Genomic DNA, 23,926 nt, shown 5'->3' with positions numbered 1-23,926 from the left:
GTTCTCTGCTTCATCCCAGCCCCACCGTGTCTGGCACACAATGAGCACTTGGGAAACACCAGTGGCCTTAATGAACAAAGTGACGTCAGGATTTCCCAGGGCTTGGCCCACAACCAGACCACTGGCTTCTCTGACAGAAAGACCCCAGAAGGAGAGACTGAAGCCTTCATGAAGAGTCCTTTTGGGGGACAGAGGGATGGGGAAGACACCTGGGATAAGGGTGCAGACACTGAGTCACGAACAGCTGGACCAACCCAGCTAAGTTGTCTACAATCCACTTCCCGACCCAGACCTCAGGTCTGAGACTCCGGGAAAACCTGCCCAGGACAGAGGAGGCCCAAGATGACCAAGTACGCTTCTGCTGCTCTGGGCTGAGATGAAATGAAGGACTTCAGTCCCTCGAGCAGATGTTTGGGCAAACTTCCCCCGTCCTAAATTAACAGGGACTGGCAGCCAGCACGAAACGGGCCCTTCCAAGTCTTACTCAGAGGGGAAGAGAAAAGAGCCAGGTTCTTTGGGCAATGGGGATGAGTCTAGAGAGGACTTAGCAAGCCTGTGCAAGCACAGAGAGACACGGGGTGGGGGATGTGCCTGGTTCGATGAACATTCCAGGCTCCGTAGTGGCTGGGCCGCCGTGCCAGAGGGCGCACCCCAGTAGGCAACGTGTCTGTGGGACCCGGGGCCCCTACCCTGTAGTTGCTCTCACATCAGCTTTGTAGACAGTTCTCGAACCCGAAACATCAGGAAGCGGGAGGGCTGGCATCGGGTCTGGGCTGGGGTCTCAGCAGCCAGCCTGGATGAGCCACGGGCTCCTGTCAGCACTCGAAGGAGAAACAAGGAAGCCTTCAGGAGGAGGACAGCGAATCCGTCCTCACTAGGGCCGTGAGCACGCCCCTGGGCTCCAGGCAAACGGGGAGGAAATCCAAGTGTCAGTTTGTGTTAGGAAACCATGTGTGATGCTTCCCAGCCCCGGCCCTGCTTTTAAAATTAGCTAAATGAAGATGGCCAGAGTCCCTCCAGTCTGCTCCTGCCCACTGCTAATGAGCAGAAACATGTATAGTCCCTGGGTGTGGGGGCTCAGCGGGCCGAGCGGACGGGGCCGGGGGCCAGGAGGGGCCGGGGGCTGAGATCTCACCGCCCCAAATGCTACAGCCGCCCACATGCACTTGCTCACAGCGCCTTCCCCTTGTCCCCTCAGCCCTGAGTCCGTCCTTCATCCAGATTGCCAGGGTGACTTTAACGAGAGAAATTAGAGCCTGTCACCCCCCTGCTTAGGACAAAAAAGATTTCATTTATTTATTCATGATAGACATATATAGAGAGAGGCAGAGACACGGGCAGAGGGAGAAGCAGGCTCCATGCCAGGAGCCCGACACGGGATTCGATCCCGGGACTCCAGGATCGCGCCCTGGGCCAAAGGCAGGTGCTAAACCACTGAGCCACCCAGGGATCCCCTCCTAGTTGCTTTTGTAACAAAATCCAAACACTTCTCCGTGCCTACAAAACCCTGGGCATGTCCTAGGTGCCACCCACCCTCGCCCCACCCCAGTGACCTCTCCAGGTTTGGTTGGTGTTGTCCTCACCACCCACCCCCGCCGCCCTGTGCTCTTCATGTTGCCCCGGGTGGCCACCAGGGCCTGCTTTCATTTCTTCAAACACCCCAAGCTCATCCCCAGGCTGGGACAGTGGCCCTGGGCAGTTATTTCCACCTATGACCCTCCTCCGACAGTCTGTACAGATCCCTCTTTTCTGCCTTTAGGCCTCTGTGCAAAGCCACCTCCTCCAGGAAGCCCTCGCTCTGATCACACTCTCCAGGGTGGCCAGATTTAACATCTAAGACTACAGTTAAATTTGATTTTCAGAAATCAGTGACCACTTTTTACTACAAGTATGTCCCAAACCCTGTGCTGCTGCACGGGACAGAGTGTGGTCTGAGATCTGAATTTCCCTGAGCCTCCTACATACCTGCCCCCCCACCCCCCGAGCCCTTTGTCTAGCTCCTCTAACCCATTTAACTGGCCTCAGAGCACTTTCCCCATCGCGGAGTGGCCCACTCATGGGCAAGTTTGAGACTGCCCACCCCCTGAGAGCAGGGACCTCATCCGAGGTGGGTCCCTAGTGCCTGGCGCAGTACCTGCACCTAGTAGGTGTTGGGTAAATACCTAGGGGGTGTCATGGAAGCCCGGGGCTGAGCGCGTGGAAGGAGGCTAAAGGGGCCTCGCTGGGTTGGTCCCACGGAGGCTGGATTTGCGCCCATCTTCCATCCCCCCATAGGGGCAACTCTTCCCCGCAATGAGCAGTCACCTATGGGTGCCCCCCAACGGCTGCGTCCAGCCCATCGCTCTGGGAACCAGGAAGTGGGGGCTGGGGACCCAGCCCTCCACCCACAAGCTCTGCCACCTTGAGGAAGTCTGTCAACCTCACCATGTGAGTCAGCTTCCCCACCTGTACGATGGGGGCAGGGAGCAGCCAGCACCCAAGCTCCCTCCAGCTCTTCGGTGAGGCGGTGACAGCAGGTGGGGGGTGGCTGGGGGGCGAGAGGAGAGACTCCCCCATGCCCAGAGGGACTCTTCTCTCAGATGAGAAACCAACTCGGCCCTGCCTGCCTGGCTCCATTTCAGTAAGCTGAGCTCCCAGAGGGCACGAGGAAGGTCAGCTGACCTCTTCTGAACACCTATTATGTGCGGGACACTTTGAGATCCTTGCTGTCTTTGCATTGCTGAAATATCATGAATCCCATGTTAGAGATGGGGAAATTGAGTCCCAGAGCACATAATATGGGGCCTATCCAGGCTTCGAGCCAAATCTGCTAGATGATCCAAAATCCAGCTTCCTTATACTGCTTCTACCTTAAACATAGACAATTTTTTATTTATTTATTTATTTATTTTTTAAATATAACTTGGGATGCCTGGGTGGCTCAGTGGTTGAGCATCTGCCTTCAGCCCAGGGTATGATCCTGGAATCCCAGGATCCAATCCCACATTGGGCTCCCTGCATGGGGCCTGCTTCTCCCTATGCCTGTGTCTCTGCCTCTCTCTCTCTTTCTCTCTCTCTCTGTCTCTCATGAATAAATAAATAAAATCTTTAAAATAAAATAAAATAGGGATGCCTGGGTGGCTCAGCGGTTGAGCGTCTGCCTTCAGCTCAGGGCATGATCCCGGGGTCCTAGGATCAAGTCCCACATCGGGTCCCTGCATGGAGCCTGCTTCTCCCTTTGCCTGTGTCTCTGCTTCTCTCTTTCTGTGTCTCTGATGAATAAATAAATCTTTGAAAAATAAAATAAAATAAAAAGCATGAAACCAAAAATGTAGGAAAAAAATACAAAAGGGTGTTAACTAATAAAAGATGGTTTTCTTTTATTAGTTTTAACTAATAGTTTTAACTAATGAAAGAGAATTTCTTTCTTTCTTTATGATTTTCTTGCAGGTGTGTGTGGCGGCGGGGTGTGGAGGGGAGCACTTCGGCCTCCTGACTGCCATCTACACAAAGGTCTGTTAGCACCAAGAACAATTTCTGATGGTGGAAACGCTTGAACCCAAGTTAGCTCGAAAACTCATTTCTCTGTGTCCTCTTTCAAAGCCTTCCAAACAGAATGAACTGTCAGATTCTTTCACCCAAAAGCCTGTCCTTACATGCAAGGGATGAAAATGAGACCATTTGCTCTGTCTCCAGTGGGGCTTAGGGGCCACGGCCTGGCCTCTGGCTTTGGAGGCAAGCCTGGCATCCCGGCCAACTGTGTGTAAGTGGTGGGCTTCAACCCAGGGGGCCGATGACAGTGTGGACATGAGTCACCGAGGGCAGAGGTCTGCGGGGCCTTAGCCATGCCCCGGCCCGGCCCAGCCTGGAGTCTGACCTTTCCCAGAGGGAAGCCCAGTCTAGAGAGACTCCCACACCAGGTCTATTGTTTTAGACAACGCCACACTGGGCGAAGCCGAACCCGCAGAGAAAAACAGGTGGCAGGAGCAGATGCCTCCTTAAGGTGGTTCCAAGGTTTCTAGGATACTAATTCATGGAAAGATACTTAATTTAGCAAAAAAAAATTATTTTAAGCATGTGCATTTATATTTATTAAACAAAGCCCAAAATACAACCTTTGGGAACCTCCAAGTAATAAAATGACTCATATTAGGATATGATGACTCAGTGGGAAAGAGGGAATTCCGCTACCCACGCCTCCTTTCTAAAAAATCAATTTGCCCTCTCAACAGGTGATGGGAGCCTCTGCCATCAGACTGTTCCAAGAAAATCGTCCAGCAAAACAAAACACAAATTCTCTTCAAACAATTTAAGTTTCAAAGCTGAGTAATCCGATGCAGGCAGGTTTCCAACCTACACCCCCGCAGGACACAGAGAGCCAGGGAGCTACTTGGCTGGGGCCGGGGGCCTGAATTAAGAAAGATTTACCAGCTGAAAGATTCCAAAACCCTGTGTCATGTGGAGGAACCTTCCAAAACATTGGATCCCACCCAGAAGCGGCGAGTCGCTCAAAGCCATGGCAACCCTGTTTCCGCTGCCACATCACTTTTATTTTTGTGTCCTTAGATTTTTTCCTGTTTTGCAATGTTTTGCTGGGACCCCCAACTCCGCCTGAGGCCTGGGTGGCCGGGGGCCAGGGTTACCAGCTGAAGTCAGGAACAGCCTGGACTTCTCCGCCTGAACTCTGCCTGGAAGGTTACACATTTTTTACATTTCAGAGACTATATGAAGGGTTTTAGGCCATCACCGAGGACGGTAAATAGGAAAGACCCTGATCATCCTGTTTGGTTTCTCTTTGCCCTCGTGGACGTGACCAGAGAGCTTCCTTGGGGTGGGGGTGGGGGGTACGGGGGGGGTGCGGATGCTGATTAACACCACCTGGGCATCCAGCTCCGTCACCAGCTCTGGGCTGACCTATTACCTCGGCTGTAAACGGGGACCATGTCACCTGTCTCTTGGGGACGATGTGACAATTAAAGGAGAAAACACCCGTTGGACAGTATGAATGAATACCTACTATGTGCACAGGGATTGTTCTAGATGCTGTGGATACAGCAGCAAACATGGAGTCCCCACCCTCGAGGTACTAAGAGTCTGGTGTGGGAGACCAGACAACAAATGAATCAACAAACAGGCAAGATAATTTCAGCAGAGCAAGGTGCCACCCAGAAAACAAAGCAGGACAATGTGACGTAACCAAGGTGACGGGGTTATGGGGAGGGGGATGTAGAGCAACTTCAGAGCAGAGGGTCAAGGAGGCGCTTGTTGAGAAAGTCACCTCTGTGCTGAGCCTCAGAGACACAGGAGGACGCAACCTCGTAAAGAAATGGTGGAAGGACATTCTAAGAGGGGACGGTGAAAGCCAAGGTCCTGAGGCACAAACCAGCATGGGGTGTCTGAGGACAGAACGAAGACAGGTGTACCTATGGCCAAGTGAGCAAGGGTTTGGGCCAAAAAGCGTGAATTCAGAGGGATGGGCAAGGGCCAGATCATACAGGCTCCTGGAAGTCGTGAAAATAATTTAAAATAGTAATAAAAATAATATAATAGTCATTATTATTACTGCTGCTATAAATAAGATGCCATTTTCCAAAACACCAAGCTTTTCTAACTTAAGAAACACCATGCTGCCCCTCTCCTACTGTTTTTCCATCACTCTCCAGTTTGTCATCCTGCTGGAGTAGAAGCTGCCAACCCCATTTCAGTTGACGGCTATAAAAAGAACATTGGAGCTGGTGGTGCCGATGACCCAACGTGGGGGCTAAGATTAGCCCAGGAGGCTGTCACCTTTCCTTAATGTGAGAACCAGCTGGGGTTCCCCTTCCTTGGAAAACTTCAGTCCGTTCCACTCCGCCCCGCCCCGCAGCGCCCTTGCCAGCCAAGCTGTCCATGGAGATGGGAACGGAGATGCGTTTTGGAAAAACGAAGTTGAGCAACAGGGATTCCCCCTGCAGAAGGCTGTCCTGGGCGAGGAGGCGAGGGCTTGGGGTCAAAAGAGCAGCTCCCTGCAACGCAAGACTAGCCCCCCCCTGCCTGTTGGAGCCCCGAGGAGCCACACACTCCCACGAGGGAAGGCCACTGGCTCTCTGGGGGCACAGGGGCATCTCCGAGACCCCTGCTGGTCTGCTGGCATCAATCCAGAAACCACCTTCACCCAAGATTCTTTAAGCTAGGCACGAAGGGGTTCTGAATGGGTCCTCTGGAACCCAGTGACCCCCTGCAAAATCCAAGGACCTATTTCACCACAAAATGGCTCATGTCAGTGGCTCAAAGCAGCTGAAGGGCCTTCAGGCAAATTAACCTGGTTCTGAGCTTCCTCAGAAGAGCTAATGGTCAGGGGTGCCGGATCCAGCACTGCCACTTGGCACCTGTGTGATCTTCCCTAAGTTACTTAACCTCTCTGTGCTCAGGCTCTCGTTAGGAAAATGAGGAGAAGAGTAGCTACCTGGTAGGGTTGTCAGGAGGCATCAGATTCCGTAATACACACAAAGTGCTTAGAACAAGGCCTGGCAGATAGTTCCTTATTGTTGCTTATTGTTTTTCAAAGTCCCCTAGGGCCATGAGATAAAATCTCATCCGTCTTTGTTCTTCCATGGCCTAAATGTAATGCTGACAATAAAAACTCAGGTTTCCTGAGCATCTACAGTGTGCTAAGATCTAGGCGAAGAGCCCCAACCTGTGCCACCCACTCATGCCATCCTCTCTCACGAGAAGTAAATCACGTGCATGTTACAAAAGAGGGGCTCGGAGAGGTGAAGGGACTTATCCAGGATGCCGAAGCTACTGAAAGCACATCACGGATTCGAACCCAGGCCTTCTGAGCTCAGAACCTGTGCTTGCAACCATCGAGTCGATGGTGGCCCAAGCCATGATAGTTCTGGGCGTACAAACGACAGCAAACGTTCAGTGAGCACACTCTGCACCCTAAGCGCATGCTGCCTGTGTATCCATTTAACTCTTGTGGGGAGGGGGCGTTATCATCTCATTTTATGGAGAGGGAAACCGGGAGGCTGGACACCAGGACAATGGTGGGTGTTAACCGTGGGTGAGTCCCTCATCCCCCGCCCACAACGTGCAAAGTGACAGCAAAGAGCAGACATGGCTGCTACTACTACTACTACTACCTACTATTATTATTATTATTCCTTATTAACTCCTTAATTACTCCTTATTCCTTATTAATACACGACTTTTCAAAATTGAAACAGACTCTGAGTTTTCCTCCCACCAGGAGGTCAACCGTGACATTTCCTCTGAAACCAAGAGACAGCAAGCTAGAGAGGAAAACCATCATTCATTCACTCAACAAACACTTCACTGGTGCCCCTCAGAGGGCGTCACAAGTGCCTGAGCTCTTGGGACAAGGACAACTGGCTGGCTCCTAAATCCGTGGGGGACCTAGTAGGACCTGGCCTCCCTCCAAGCCACCCCCACCCCCAGAGCATCTGCCAACCTGTGTGTGGCTGACAAGACGTCTCTGTCTTATGAGCATTTCCCCTCTGCTAACAGGTGCTACGAATCCACAGGCTTCTGGTGAAAGTCAGCGGAAGGCGCGCAGGACGGTTTGCTCACACAGGAGGCACCAACACTGGAGCAGCAAGTGAGGGCTTGGTCATCTACACCTCATGCCACTCTCCTGCTGGAGAACTCACCACGACTCCCCCTGACCATGTGCTGACCGAACCAAGGCCATGTCCCTACCTGGCACTGGGAGACCTCTCTGTTCTGACCTCTGCCTGCTTTGTCACAACATGCCAGCCACATCGGTTTGCCCTCTGATTTACAAAAGCCTAGAAAATTCCTGCAGAAGAGAGTAGTTCACTGTTCCATCATCTGAAAAGTAAGCCACCCTGCAAGATGCTTAAAACCATGCATGCCTCCATGAAGCCATGACACCACAGGCAGGCCTTAACCCTAGGAAATAACACCAAATAGCATTACTTAATGTATCTTGAGCACTATATATACCACGCATGTTGTGAGTACTTAACATGCAGAAATTTTTAATCCTATGGCCACCCTATGAGGTAGGACTGTCATCTTCGTCATCGTATAGACGAGAAAATCATTGCCCAGGGAGGTTACATAACCTGCCCATCGTCACACCGCTAGGAAACAGTGGAGCTCGGTTTTGGCTCAAGAGCATGAGCTCCTACCTAGCTGACTAAAGGGATGTAGAGGATGTTCATCACTGAGTTACTCATAATAGCACAGAGTTGGGAGCAGCCTAAGGCATAATAAAATGGGAATAGCTAACTAAAGTACTGTACAAACATGGGATAGAATGCAATGCACCCATTTAAATGTTGGCATCCCTAACCCCTCACCATACCACTACTACTCCTCAAACCCACAGGGATAGATCCCATTCCCTTTAAACCACTCCCAAACCCACCCATCCATCTCCAGCCCCCACTGCCACAGTCTTCCTTAATGTCATGTCTGGTCACAGAGCTAGCCCACCCCACCCCAGGAGAAGGCATTGTGTTGAAATGGGAAGAAACACCCCTTCCCTAAGACATCCCACTTCCTCTTGCCAGCAGCTGTCTTAGTAACACACTGATGATGGATCCCCATTTGAATGGTAGTCCCTAGACGAGGTGCCCTTATGCAGTGCACAATCCTCACAACTGGACAGCCTGCCTACTATGATCTCCAAATCATCCTAAAGACAGTCAACAAATATCAATATAATACCCCCTTAGAATTAACCTACTGCAATCATGTCCATTAGGGAAAAAAAAAGTTGGTCTTGCATCCATAACTAACAAATAATTGCATAACTTGAAATTCATCCTATTTTAGATCATTCTCTTTTTACCGTGTCCTCATTGGCAAAAGATATTAACAGACAATATATGGAAGGAAGAATACACACGGCCAATAAACAAAAACATCACAGCTCTCACAGCAAAGGAGCGTGTAGTAAAGAGCAATTCAGCAAGTATTTTTTTAATTTAAAAAAAAAAATGGCACTTCTGGGATGTGGTGAAACCATTCCGAACATGGGATTGATGGAAGTTTCAATTCGTACATTTCCAGAAGGTAATTAAAGCTCTCAAAATGACTATCCAAAATTCCGCTTTAGGAATAAACCCTAAGTACACAACAATGGACACTCGGGTATAGAAGATTAGTTAATTAATCCTAAAAGTATTAGAGAAGATTCAGCGCAACACTATTTGTAATAAAATCATAAGTAGCTTATGTTTATTGGCCTGCAATAAACCGGTGCTGTTATAATTACTCGACCTGTATTAACCCGGTTAGCCTTCCTGACAATACTGTGGGGTAGGAACCTTTGTTATTATCATCCTATACGCAAGGAAATGAAGCACAGAAGGGGGGGGTGATGTGCCTAAGATCACAGAAGAAGCAAGTAGCAAAGCTGGCATCTACACCTAGGAGATCCAGGGCCAGAGCGTGTGAACTCAGGTCCCGAGAAAGGCCTCCCTTTTTGATAATAGTCAAAAGTTGAAAAGGTTCGCCTCTCTATGTGAAAATACAGTAGGAAAAAAAAAAAAAAAGAGTTTTGGGTGGAGGTCAACCTCACCAACCAACAGAACAACCCAGACCACATCATGGCACATGGCATGGTGAACTGTGCTGATATCAGTCTCTGGAGGCCTGGGGAGCTGCTCGTGGTGAGCAGAAAGAGCAGACCAGAAAGCACGACCCAACAGAATCTATCCCCCCAATCGCTGCTGTCTGGAAGAAAAAGATGGTGCTTTGATATGGTGCCAGCGGACAACAAAAGAGCTCAAAAAGCCCCCTGACCTGTGGTCTTCTCAGTAAACACGACTTTGGACTCGGCGGTGAAGTTCTGTCCGGTGAGGATCATCTGCTGGCCCCCATAAACCAGGCAGCTGTCAATGTCTTGTCTCTCCACCATGGGCAGCTCGTGGGCGGATCGCTGGGCTGAGGGCAAGAGAGAAAGAAGTCACGGTGATGGCAGGAAAAGTCCGCTCACAAGAGGCTTTCCGATTTCACGGCGAACAGACACGCTCTGCCCATCTTTGTCACCTGTTGTCATGGCAAACATGAAGCCATGGGTCCCGGCAACCACTGACTCTGGAAATGCCATGTTAGCGTAAAAGTGCCCTAAGTTATTTGGGCTGGTTTTCTTCTAACAACACATTTTGTTTTCATGAACCAAGGGACAGAGACGTGTGTTCTCTTTGCAGGGAGGAAAAACGAATGAGGTTTGGTCTTTATTTTATAAAAGGGCAAATCAGCTTTTTCATAAGAGAGTCCCTTGGCCTGGGTGTCCTCTCCTCGTGCACCTGATGTCAACAAATTCTTGAAGGAATCATGCATGCTAAGCGCTAGGACCCAGTTCCTACGGGGTTTAGACATAGCAGCTTGGGACTTCACTGGCAATTCTGAACTGAGTCTTCGAAACAGCATGATTGCCCCATCACCTCTCTGAACTCACTTTCTAGGACCTCCCCTCCTCCTCACCCCCAACCGCCTGGCTCACTGTTTCAGCCATACTTCTAGAATGTGCTTAAAAAAAAAAAAATTTATTTATTCATGAGAGAGAGAGAGGGGCAGAGACATAGGCAGAGGATAAGTAGGGTCCCTACAGGGAGCCCGATGTGGGACTCGATCCCAGGATCCCAGAATCACGCCCTGAGCTGAAGGCAGATGCTCAACCACGGAGCCACCCAGCTGCCCCACTTCTAGAATGTTCTCGATGTCTCTCCAACACACTCAGCACACTCCTATCTTTGAGTGCTTGTACTTTCTAGTCCCTCTCTCTAGAAGGTTATTCCTGTTATTCCCATCTTCGCTTCATGTAGGTTTCTCCTTCAATGCCCCCTTCTCAGAAAGGCTTCCTTACCTCCTACCCCTCTACGTAGCCTCCTGCCTTCAAGTTAGTACCCATCCCATCCATCCATGTCTCTCTCTTCCTCTCTCCCTTTATCTTGCAAGACCCTGTTTTATTAGTTCACCTGTCTTTCAAATCTCTCCCCACTAGAAGGTACGCCCCAGGAGGGAGCCCTGCTGTAATCCCAGGGCCAGGACCAGTGCCTCAGACTTAGTAGGACGTACTCAGGATGGATGGACTGATAAAAAGACTGATGGATATACATGGATGTGGATATATCTCAATATATCTTAATACATACATATCAGACTCTCTACCTATACCCTCATCTGTATATATGATGAATGAAAGATGGAGGCACAGGACAGGCCGATGCTAAGCACCAAGCCACAGTGATATAATACTTGAAAATGCTCAAAGCAACCTTCGGAGGAAGGAAGGATTAAAATTATTCACATTTGCCTACAGAGAAAACTAAAGCTAAGAGAAGTCAGGCCACCCCTTGACCAAGGGACTCAGATTTGAATCCTCAGAAGCTGCTTTGTCCCAGCTCCAGACCTCCATCCCTTGCTCACTCCGGCCAGCCACCGATTTTTCTGGAAGACAGGCTGCAAGAGAGAATGAAGACCCTCTCCAGCCACGTTTCCCGGGCAGGGTGAGAAACAAGTCCCAGTCAGTGAGAGGGACCCATCTGCTCAGGCCTCGCCTTAGCAGCGTGGGCCGCAGAGGCTGGCCCTCCCCTTGTGAGTCAGCCCGAGCTCCTGGCGTTCCTCCCAAGCCCAAGAACTGGGCAGAGGGCCAGCCCTTTCCGTGCCAGGGGCCCGAGGACCTCCCCATCCGGGAGCTATGGCAGGCAGCAGCCCGAGCCTAACCCTTCCCTCCTGGCCGGCCTGCACCTCCAGGTGGCCGAGCATCCCCTTCCATCTCTCCTGAACCCGGCTCCTTCTGGAGCAACCGTGCATTTGGCAACATTTCAGCAGTCAATTGTGGACCAGCCACAGGCTCCCAGACATTTCACCTTGAAAGTGCAACCCAATGACTCACAATGATCCCCTGCTGGTTTCGCCCCCTGCCCGGCTCAGCCCAGGGACCAGCCAGCCTGTTCCAAGGGGCTGCCAGTTAAGAGTATATATTAAAAAGGCCTCTCTGCAGAAGCTGCTAATCTCTCCCACATGGGCCGGGTTATTAATCCCTTCTTTCAATATAGGAGTTTTGTATGACTTCCTAATTGAGCTGCCACAAATGGAGATTTATTAGCAGTGAAAACAGCAGTTGCATCGCCTAGGAAAGCAGGCCCCAACTTTTAAGATCTGCCTTTGATGAGTTTGGGGGGCAGCCGGGGGGCTTCTGGCCCCAGGAATGGGTGGGGAGGCGGCAAGAGCCATCCCTCCCATTTTGCAGGTGGAAAGCCTTAATCATCACTACTGGGAGAGTCAGCCAAGGGCTCGCGGCCAGCCGGGCCGGGGACTGGCCGTGGCCGTGACTCTCCGCGCTGGGGGGAGGCTGGCCCGGACGGCTGCTCTGTGAATCACTGTGCAATGCTGTGAACACCACGGTCTCCTTCCTGGAGCAGCTTCACCGCTTCTCCCTGCAGAGACTCACAACATTCTCTCCCTCGGCCACACTTGCATTTCCCACTCCTTCGCCTGAGCTGAAGGAAAAGACTGTTTTCTTAAACAATAATTTAAAGAGAGAGAACCAAGAGTCTAGCCCAGCTCCCTGTACTTTCTCATCTGTTTTCCAGTCCTGAACCGAGATGAGCATTACCCAGACCCTGTCAGAAATGCAGAGCCTCGGGCCCCACCCCAGGCCTAAGGAATCCGCATGATTGTTAGGCACTGCCAAGTCTGAGAGGCACTCTTACCCCTGAGGGCTCATTTGAATGAGCCAGGAAGTTTAGAGAATACTGGCACTCAGGTCCTAATTCTAGAGCAGGGGTTCTCAGCCTGGGTACTATTGCCATGTGGGCTAGAGCTGCCTCTGCTGTGGGCCGCCCCCAGCACCTCCACCCACTGGCTGCCAGCCGCACCCCTCCCTGTGGACAACCAGTGCCTCCAGACATCACGGTAGATGGCCCCCTGGGGAGGAGGAGGCCAAAATCATCCCTAGTCGAGAACCACTGTTCTGACTTCAATGCTCTGAGGGAAGGTCAGCAGCAGAGATTTAAAAAAAAAAAAAAAGAAGAAGAAGAAGAATCCCTAATGATTAATCCCAATGGGTCCCACAAGGTATGATTTTCTATACCATCAATGGCAAATTAATGCAGGACCCTGGAAGCCAAAGGAGAATTCTTGGTTTACTGCTGTTTGGGCTCTGGGGTCAGAAAGACACAGCTTCAAGGCTTGCCTCTGCTCCCTCCCTGCTACGTGACCCTGAGCAGGTCACATCACCTCTCTGGATCACTGATGCCACCTCGGTAAAATCCAACCCGTACCTGCCCTCGTGGATCTGCTGCAAGCAGTACCAGAGAACATACCACATGTAAACACAGGTGGGGGCAGCACACACCCAGTAAGATAGCAAGTATCGATAACCCAAATATCCATCAATGCACAATTGGATGGACCCATACAGAAGTACGATTCAGCCGTGGGAAGGAACATACACCCATGTAATGCTGAGCCTTGAAATGTTATGCTAAACGAAAGGCGCCAGACACAAAAGCACAACTATTCTAGGATCCCGTGTAGGCACACTGTTCACAATGGGTGAATCCATTGAGATGGAAAATAGGTGGCTGCCAGGGCCCGGGGAGTACATGCCAAGGAGTATGGGGTTTCTTTTAGGGGGGATGGACATGCTCTGTGACTAGGTGGTGGTGGTGGTGGTGGTGGTGGTGGTGGTAGCAGCACAACATCAGGAGTGTCCTGAGTGCCGCAGGATTATCCACCTGAAGGTGGCTTAAATGGCACATTTGGTGATGGGTATTTTATCACAATAAGAAAAAAAATCTAAGACAAAAGCACTCAGCTGGGGCCTAACACACAGTAACTGTTCGAGAAACGACGCCTTACTACCATCAACTTTTCAAATGCTGCTCTCTCTTACCTAGACATATTCTAAACATTTTCTCATTTGTGATCTTTTTAAACTCTTCAGTGACAGCCCTACCGGAGTCCCGAGGAAGATGCTGTCAGCGCCACCGTACAGACAGAGCAACAGACGCTCGGCGCTCACTCCACGGGGGGCAGCCGCGGCTCGGGTGAGGGCTGGAGCGCTGGGGGGTCCCGGGGCCTAGCTAGGGTGACCCTCGCGTGGGGCTCCCCTAAGTCGGTTCCCCATCTGCAAGCTGCAGCTGTTCACAGTCCAGGGGAGAATTCACAACACGTGTATTCGGCTCAGCGCATTTCACAAGGTGACCGATACTAAATCCTGGAGTTTCTTGAGCCGTTTCCACGCGCAAGGCGCTGGCTCGGGGTTGCTGTCTTAGAGCCTTTACTTCACCGAGACCGTGCCAACCACATCCCACGTGTCTACAGGTGCTACTGCGCCCACTCCTGTTGTTCCTGGTGGATCCTGAGCCAGAAGCCAGATTTCTCAACCTTGACGGCCAGAGTTGCTCAAAGTAATGCTCCCAGGTCCCTGGCAGCCAGATTACCTGGTTGGAGGAGGCACTTAATAAACATGCGGATGCTCAGCTCACACCCTCAATCTCCTGCACCCAAACCTTCCTAGAATTTGCATGGTAACAACCTTTCCAGGCGACTTGTCGTACACATCTGTTTGAAAGCCAACGTTGACACTGAAGAGGCCACCTGGGGACAAGGGGACCTCCTCCAGGGGATGCCCCCGCATCCTCAGAGAGCCCAGAGGTAAAGCAAACAAATCCAATTAGGCTCTGAAAGAGGAACTGAAGAGAGAGGCAAACAGCAACCAAAATTACCCTCCTGGGCTCCACTTCCTCCTCTCTCTCTGATGCAACCTCTCGCACCTATGGCTGCTAATTGGAATGACACCATCCAGGACCCGTGAGAGGGCTCTCCGGGAGCAGGGGCTCACACCAAACCCCCATCAGGCCCCGCTGACTCTCATTCAGCCTTTCAACCATTAGAGGTTCCAGAGCGTCCAAACCATACACCCTGCCCTGCTCTACCCAGACCAGGGGCTGCCGTTTTCAAGCCATCCTGAGGACCCAGCTCCAGCCCCTGGGTGACGTCTAGACCCTCCGCTCCACATTAAGCTTCTAGGTGGCCCTCACCAAGAGACTTCCCCGGGCTTCCCGCCTGCCCCCAGATTCTGGTGCGTCATAAAGGGGCTTGGGGCTCCTGGGTTTTACAAGCTCTGAATCAACAGGGCACTGTTGGTTTAACCAGTTGGGGTGTTTGCTTTTACCAGCAACAGGGGCTGATGCAGAGCCAAGCGGCAGCGACAGGGGAAATTCACGCGGGCGCGGGGTCCTGCAGGTCTGCCCAACGCAGCCTGGGAATGGGGGGCATCGCTGCTTGCCTGTCTTCAGGGTGCCCCGTCATTGGGGTGTGTGGCCAAGAATTACGATCTACCCAAAAAACCTCAGGAGACAGGCAGGAGAAGCTGGTCGGAGAAATCTGATTCTGCAGAGTGGGTGGATTCTGCTAATAATAGCGAGTAATTACAGCTGCCATAGAGAGTGCCTCCGATCCCAGCCACTTCACATATACATTTTTTGGTTGATGTTATAAAACACACATGAGGAGGCAATTTAGGGCCATGGATAAAAGGATGCTGCCAAGTGAATGCCCGAGTCCAAAGCCCAGCTCAGTGACCTCTGAGCATTGGGACCTTGGGCAAGTCACATAATCTCTCTGGGTCTCTATTGCTTCATCCCTAAAATGGGAGTAATCATAGCACCAACCTCATAGGGCTGTTTGCAGATTAAATGAATCAATGCACAGGAAGCATGTAGCATTTTGTCAGGCTCAATGAATGTTGTTTACATTTATTTTTGCTGCTAAACTTCATGAGACCACTAAGTGAGAATTATTCCCGTCTTGGTGTTGGGGCACGGCATCTCCCAGAGGAAAAGCAGTATGCCGGAGAGCTCACAGCTAAGTAAGGCAGACAAGCAGAATCTGAACCTAGACTGTGGCACTCTACCCTGAGGGGCCCCTTTTGAGTAAAGGCTTTCCCGGTGGGACAGCTGCCAGCCAGCCCAGGCAAGGGGGGCGCCTCCCATCAGTCTCATCCTGGCCCGAGCACTGACCACCCCTGGCCACGGCGCTCCAGCTGCTGTACATCCTTCTCCTCGCTACATCAGGCTGTCATCCTTGGCTGTGAGCCTGGCCCAGCTCAGAATCCAGTGCTGACTCAGGCCTCGCCTGAGACCCGCCCCATAGGTCCCTCAGCCCCTGCCCTGGAGATTACCGGGTATTCCCGGGGAAGCGGGAGGTGGGACAGCAATCCTCCCCGAGTGTGGGGTTCACCCCCGTGAAAGACCTGTCAGCATTCACCCCACAGGAGTGGGGTCTAGTCTGCACAAATACATGGAGCCTGCAGTGCATGTGACCACCTTCTAACTCTGGGCTTCATGGGGCTTTCTCACATGCAACAGTAACATGTACCCTGTAGGGCCGGTATATGTCATTGCACTGAACCCACAAAGCACTAAGGGCCACAGTGGGCACCATGACCTTTCTTGCTTGCTCAGATATTACTCTCCCGTTCCAATGTGCTAACAGGCGGCCTCTTCAGAATATTCCCATATATCTCCATTATAACAAGACCCTTCCTGAGGGCGGCATGAGTCTCCATTCGACTGATGAGCTTTCTAGTCACTGAGGGACCCAGGCAGCTTGGACCCTTTCATCAAAGGACATGGATGTCACCCCAAGCTCTGCCCCTCTCCTTGCCAGCAGTGTGGCTGCAGCAAATCACAAAATGCTCTGAACCTCAATCCACTAGAAGAAAAGCTCCAAGAAGGCAGCATTTCATGCCTCAAACACTCACTGGCACCTGTCAATAAATGCTTCTGAATGAATGAATTGATCAAGTCTTTAAGGTGAGCCTTGCAAGGCCATGAGGAGGCTAGAAACAAGTCAATACATGTGAGAGCCATGGGCAACTTTGACCTTTCAATCAGGTTGGTTTTGCCTTCCCTGCCGCTGCATAACTAGCTCAGTAAGGGGCCATAACCTTTGGTCAGATAACCGTATCAATCAGCAGGGAAGCCACCTCAATCCTGGGCCCCTTCCCCTAAACCTGCATTCGCCACCTGGCCGACCTACTCCACTGGCCAGATAACCATCCAGGTCCCTTGTCAGCAGTACAGTGTGCTGCTTGGTGCTAGCTCGCCTGAAACAATTAGCGATTGTTAAACACCCACACCTGCTATTGCTGCCTAGGCTATGGTCTCTTGGCAGTGACAGAGTAGCAGTCAGAGGTATACGCAAAGCTGCTCTGTAGAGCCATGGGAAGGGCTGTAAACAAGCATGTGTGAGACATATCACAGGAGAGGCATTTGGGTTATCCTAGTGTGATCTCAACTGGCACCTACTGTATGATACACACACACACACACACACACACACACACACACACATTTAGCCCCCCACAAGTACCAAGAGACAGGCATGACCACTATCCCCATTTTACAGATGAGGAAACTGAGGCACAGAGTTTTAAGTAACTTCCTGGGACTATATAGCTACTAAGTGGCAGAGGCAGGTTTTGAACCCAGGCCCAGACCTAACACCAGCCTAATATGGGGAATATGCTTCTCCCCATCATGGAGGTTTCTGGTGTTTCTGAAATGTAGCTTCTTGGCTCAGAAGTCTCCTTAGAAAGCAGGGGCTGACAAAGGCCTGGCCTACCCACTCTCTGCCTAATGCCCAAATTTCACTCAAGATTTACTGCTACGGGAGCTCAGGGGAGACAATCTATTGCCATGGGTGGGAGGGCATCCACAGGCCTATGAGGGTTGCTGAGCTGATCTCTGGTTTATGTGAGATGATGCCAATCTTGGGTTGCAGCCCAAATTAATCTGTTGCTGGTGATACACCTCCACCTTGGTGTCCTGAGATCCAGCACAATGTGGATGTCATGCTGGTTTGGTCCCTTGCTAGCTGTGTGACCACAGGCAATTTATTTAACTTCTCTGTTCTTCAGTTTTCCCAGCTGTGAAATGGGAACACACACTGAGTTCGCAGTGTTTTTGATGAGCCAACAGCAACACAGAACGTGCTTGACTCACAGTAAGTGACTGATCATTTTTCCTCTTCCTTTACCTCTTCCCTGCCGGGTCCTATTATCTCCCTTCTACCTTCATTTGGTCTTACTAACATCTACTGTGTACCTGGCACTGTGCTAAACAAATTTGAAAACATAGATCCCATCATGTCAGTCCCCTACTTAGAACTCGAGACTTCCTGTTTCATTTCGAATAAAATCCAAGTCCCCAGCTTCATCTCAGGTCTCTCCTGACCCCTCTTCACTCCACACAGCCTCCCTAGCTGCTCTTCTGTTTCCTGAAGACCCAGCGCTCATCCCTGCCTCAGGGCCCTTGCACTTACTGTATCCTTCCACTAGGCCATGCTCCCCAACTACTCAGTCCCAGGTTAATATGAAACTTCTTTCAAGAGGTCTCTCCTGATCAGCACACGCAACCCTGCTGCTCCCTGCCCCCAAGTCACCAACACATGGTCCTTGTTATTTTCATCATGCTTAGCTGTGTGAATGATGGTTTTCATTACTTGTTTATTGTTGGTTTTCCCTACTAGAATGTGACCTCCATGAGGGCCAAGACTTTGTTTTGATCACTGTTTCATCCCTAGTGCCTAGAACAGTATATCATGCACTCCAAATATATTTCTAAGTGGACAAATCCACGTTAAAAAGCCCACAGGAATTATGTGGGTCCTCCCGGCTTCTGGCAGAAGCAGGTAGACAAGTTAAGCAGCCTTGCTTCATGAAGCAAAGGAGGGAATATGCCAGAGTGGTCCCACTGAGTCTAAGGTCTTTTCTGAAGCAACCCTGCATGATTGCCTGCCTAGGAGACTGAAATGGAGCAATGAAGGAACACTGATGAGGGAAAGGACACGGTTGGGTTTTCTAAGCTCTTGCTTTCAGAAAAGGGCATATGAAACAAGCAGATTTCCAGATGGTGAACCATGGACCTCGACCCTACCTCACACCCTACACAAAAATTAGCCTCAGATGGAGTATAGCCCTAAGCCTAAAAGCCAGAATCAAAAAGCTTCTAAAAGAAAACATAAGATAATACCTTTGCTTCCTTCAGACAGCTAGAGATTTGTTGGGGGAATGCAAAGAGCACTAACCCCAAAGGAAAAGAAAATGATAAATTAGGGCTTCATCAAAATCAAACAGCGATGCTCGTTAAGAAAATAAATAGGAAAGCCACAGACTGGGGAAAATCGTCTTAACACATACATTGACAAAAGACTCCTATCCACAGTACACAAACAACTGCTGCGTAATAACAATAAAAATATGAGTAACCGAACAGAAAATGGGCAAAAGCTTTGAATGGACACTTCACTAAAGACACTGAAACAGCCAATAAGCACACAAACTGGAGTCTAGCATCCTGGGTCACTGGAGAAATGCAAGTTATGCATAAAGAGGTACAGCTCAGGCTCCCTGTAATGGCTACTAGTAGAAAGACTGGCAAAATCCAACACCAGGGACACCTGGGTGGCTCAGTGGTTGAGCATCTGCCTTCAGCTCAGAGCATGATCCCAGGGTCCTGGAATCGAGTCCTGTGGGGAGCCTTCTTCTCCTTCTACCTATGTGTCTGCCTCTCTCTGTGTGTGTCTCTCATGAATAAATAAATAAAATCTTAAAAAAGAAATCCAACACCAGTGAGGATGTGGTGCAAATGGAACTCCCATGCACTCTTGCACAGAGTATAAAATGATTTAGAAAATACATAAGCTGGAACATATCTTTCCACCCGTGAAGCAGCAAATCCATTCCCAGGTATTCACCTGGGAGCAGTGAAAGCATCTGTCCACAAAAGACCCGGAATGAGAAGGTTCGTGGCAGCCTTCTCCTCAGCACCCAAACCCCGCCTGCAAGCCAAATGTCTATGAATGGTAAATAAACGAGCATTATAATCACACAATTGAATAGTGTTTGGCAAGAAAAAAGAATAGACTATCAAATCACACGATAATAGCAATGGATCTCAAAACCACCGTGCTGAGCAGAAACCGCCAGACACAAGAGTACATGCTGTCTAATTCCATTACATGAAGTTCCAGAACGGGGAAAGCTAAGCTACGGTGATAGGATCAGAACAGCGGTTGCCTGTGTGCGCGACTGGGGAGGAGGCGCTGGCTGACGGGGTACGAGGGCCCTTCCAGGAGGGAAGGAAATGTCCTGTGTCTCGTTTCGAGCTGTGGTCACCCAGGTACCGTGAATTGTCAAAAATCATTCAGCTGAAGACTCGCAGTCTGCACCATTTCTTGCATCTTAATTATACCTTAGTAAAACACAGTTATGTCACCAAATGGGAGAGAACGAAAAGAGCTGGTGAGAAAATCCACGTTCTGGTCCCCATCATATACCCACTCCCCAGTTCCTGCAGAAGGAGCAAAGCGAATTTCCATCCTGTGCTGGGAGCGGGTAAGACTTAGTGGAAAACTGCTTTTGGTGCTTTCTGAAACTCGATTGACAGGCCCCTTCGGGGCAGGAAGAAAATCCACGGGGAGGTTCTCACGGGACAAGGCCTCTGCACCTGTGGAGAGCCCCACTCCGTCCCCTCGCTGCCTTTCTCTCCCCCAGGCAGCCTGGAAATGCTTGTTTTCACTATTTCTTTTTTTAAAACAAACATTCTAGAGATAGTTGCTCTGTGCCAGGCCCTGGCTGACACCCTCTGGTCTCCATCCTTACATGAGAGAGACTGGTAAGTAAACTGGGTTGTCAGCACAGAGTGGGGGCCCCATGCCCCGTGGGGTCAAGGCAAGCATCCTTCTTGAGGGGCCAAGTGAAGAGCAGCCTTGGATGACGAGTAGTGAACCCAATGACTAGAGGGTAGGAGGGGTGGGGGAGGCAAGGTTTTCTCACAGCAAAACCACCGTCGACCTCCACTTAAAAGTCTCCCTGTGGGGCACCTGGGGGGCTCAGTGGTTGAGCATCTGCCTTCAGCTCAGAGCATGATCCCAGGGTCCTGGGATCAAGTCCCACATTGGGTTCCCCACGGTGAGCCTGCTTCTCCCTCTGTGTCTCAGCCTCTTTCTGTGTGTCTCTTATGAATAAATGAGTAAAATCTTCAAAAAATAAAATAAACGTCTCCATGCACAGACCCCACCACTGACCAGCAGACTTGCCATCTCTGGGTGGGGTTTGGGCACCATACTGTTTTCTTAAGAACTCCCCAGGTGACTCCAACATGCAGCCAAGTTTGAACCAGTGTTCTGGATTGAGGGGACAGGATGGGCAAAAGCCAAGAAAGAAGTCAGAGAAAGATCCTAGTGGGTTTGGGAACTGAGGGACAGAGAAGGAATGCAGCTGAGGCAGTGTCCTGGGTTGTACAGAGCCCCAGCCAAAACCTTCCAGCCACCCAGAACCCCACTGTATTTGGAAATACGATCTTTGAAGGTGTAAATAAATTAAGGATGGAGGGCAGATCACACAGGAGCAGCGAGGGTCTCGAACCTCATAAGAATGTCCTTATAGGAGATGGACAAGGACACAGGGAGGAGAGGGGCATGTGAACAGGAGGCAGAGATGAGAGTGATGCCCCCACAAGCCGAGGAGTGCAAGACTGCTGGGCTCCAAGGAGGAGCCTCCAGAAGGAACAACCCTGCTGACACCCTGATTCCGGGCTTTGGCCTCCAGGACCGTGAGAGAACAGACGTCTGCCATCGTAAGCCTCCCTGTCTGGGGCATCCAGGCATGCCAGTCCTAAGGAAGTCCTACAAGAGGGACCCAAGGGCTCAAGCACCACAAGAAACTAGCAGTTGAAGCTGAGAACACAGAGGAGCCCTGAGGAAAGGAGAACTGTCCCATCTCCAGGCTTCGGAGGAGGGAAGGCACCGGCCCTGTGAGCCCAGTGTGTGTTTGTCATCGGGGAAGACCAGGGTGTCCTCGGAGAAGTGGGAGGTACCCAGAGCCAGGAAGACTGGAGAAGCTTCAAAATAGGCTCTGCTGGGGCACCTGGGTGGCTCAATGGTTGAGCATCCCCCTTCGGCTCAGGGCGTGATCCTGGGATCCTGGGATCAAGTCCCCCATCGGGCTCCCCACAGGGAGCCTGCTTCTCCCTCTGCCTGTGTCTCTGCCTCTCTCTTCCTGTATCTCTCATGAATAAATAAATAAAATCTTTAAAAAAAATTGGCTCTGCTGACAACCACGGGAGGGAACTAAAAGTATGTCCTTGGCCATACCGAAGGATCTCATGGAAACAGAGAAGTAATGTGGATATAGAAAGACATGGATTGCCTGTCTGCGCAAAGGGGAGAGTTGACCTCTGACATGCTGACCTGTGAATAAACAAATGTAAGGAATTGACTTTTCTAGCAAATTAGTCACTTTCCAAAGAGTGGCCTTCAGTAGTTTGTTCAAGTTTGGTTTTGGGGTTTTTGTTTTTGTTTTTGTTTTTTTGTTTTGTTCTTTTGCTAGAATCTGAGAGCTTACCCTTGATCCCTAAGACATTATTACATAAGTGGCCCCTCTGAAGTAAGTAAGCTAGCCTTGCAAATAAGTACCAGCCCATGGAGTGTTTTTCTTACCAACTCACCTTCCCCACAGGGTATACACTAAGTCAACCAGTCAATAAATATTTATTGTATAAATACTGTGTCAACACAGGCTACAGATTAAGTGTCAATAAATATTTATTGCACATCTCCCTAAGGATCATACGGTAAGTCCATTAGTCAATAAATACGTGTAGAACTATCAGGCACCGGTCTAGGCAAATAGGACACAGAAGGCAATAAAAATGACAGAAGATTCTAAGAGAGAGAGAGAGAGAGAGCAACCAACCAACTGGTGGTTTAGTCTGGAACTGCAAGAAATGGTGGTGTTCTAGAAACCTTAAGAAGGTATTTCATAGAACTGGAAAGCTGGAGACTCTGGCTCTGCTACCTACTGAGTAAAAATGAGTGAATCACTCTACCAAGAAAGTCTGTTTCCTTATCTGTCAAAGGGAGGTAGCTGAATCAGCCAAATAGAGGGGAAAAACCCTATGTGCAAGGTTGTCAAACAACTTTATAACACCCTTAAGACCTTACCGGAGCTGTATGTGGTTCAATGGTGATCCTTAAAGCCTCAGCTCAACAGGAGACACATTGACCTCAGGGACCCACGATGGAGAGGGACAGGGGCTCCGGCATGTGTTCTCTCCTGAGGCCTCCTGCTCCCCACCTTGCTACAAACCACAGCCCCATCCTGTAGTGTGACTCACTTGCCAGAAAGAGGAGACCTTATCTTCTCAAAATCCCCCAAATTACTGAGGAAGAGCCTGAGTTTCCTTCCCAAAAAACATCTCGAGATGTTCAAAACCAACAGTGGAGTAGGGCAGCCACCATGACTAGCACTCAGGGGACAGGGGTGGGGTCTGCTGGGTAGAAGAGGGGAATTCCAATGTTTCTGCGCTGACGTTTTCAACACTTGTTTTCCCTTGTTGTCTGCTATTGGGTCTTTCTCATCTAACATCAGAGGATAGGCTCACCACTGCGTTCAGTCTAATCCACATCGTGACTTGCAAGGCTGGAAGAAATCAGAGGGCCCCTTCATCTTTTTCCAAAGACCAACCAAGACCAAGTTCTGGCTTCACTCCCAAAGAGGGCCCACGCTCTCTCCTCCCTGGCTTCTAGTCCTGAGGGCCAGACGTCCCCAACCCTCTCTGCATAAGATATTCATGCTTTTGCTTTACTCATTAATGTCTGATTAAGACTACCTCTGATTAATCAAAGCCACATGAAGATTTCCTCTGATCCACACAGTAGTTTGAATTTGTTACTGTTTTTTAAAAATCAGGAGATTTTTGGTTTGTCTGACAAAGTCAGAGGATCTGGCCGCCTCTAGTCTACATGCCCGCAAGGAAATATTGGCTGGGGTGGCATAAAGGCAGCCCGTTTAGGTGGGGAACATGTCCTTCTGCTCCCTGGTCTCCACCACTCCCTACTGCTACCCACCAAAAGCCACTCCGCTCCTCCACGTGACCCCCCTGGCTTCTGC

The 23,926-nt window shown here is 50.3% G+C and overlaps 1 protein-coding gene across 7 annotated transcripts in view; it reads right to left on the bottom strand.

Annotated features, from left to right (window-relative positions):
* NFATC2 (nuclear factor of activated T cells 2) overlaps positions 1 to 23,926 on the bottom strand; it is a 161,552-nt gene that overhangs the window by 54,126 nt on the left and 83,500 nt on the right. For all 7 annotated transcript variants that reach the window (XM_041733059.1, XM_041733060.1, XM_041733056.1 and 4 more), the window contains exon 6: positions 9,757 to 9,897. In XM_041733059.1, the coding sequence (XP_041588993.1) occupies positions 9,757 to 9,897 (141 nt within the window). The remainder of the gene's footprint in view (positions 1 to 9,756; positions 9,898 to 23,926) is intronic.

Source organism: Vulpes lagopus, chromosome 18, assembly GCF_018345385.1.
Source record: "Vulpes lagopus strain Blue_001 chromosome 18, ASM1834538v1, whole genome shotgun sequence".
NCBI classification, from domain to species: Eukaryota; Metazoa; Chordata; class Mammalia; order Carnivora; family Canidae; genus Vulpes; species Vulpes lagopus.
This window is presented reverse-complemented; position numbering and strand designations above follow the sequence as displayed.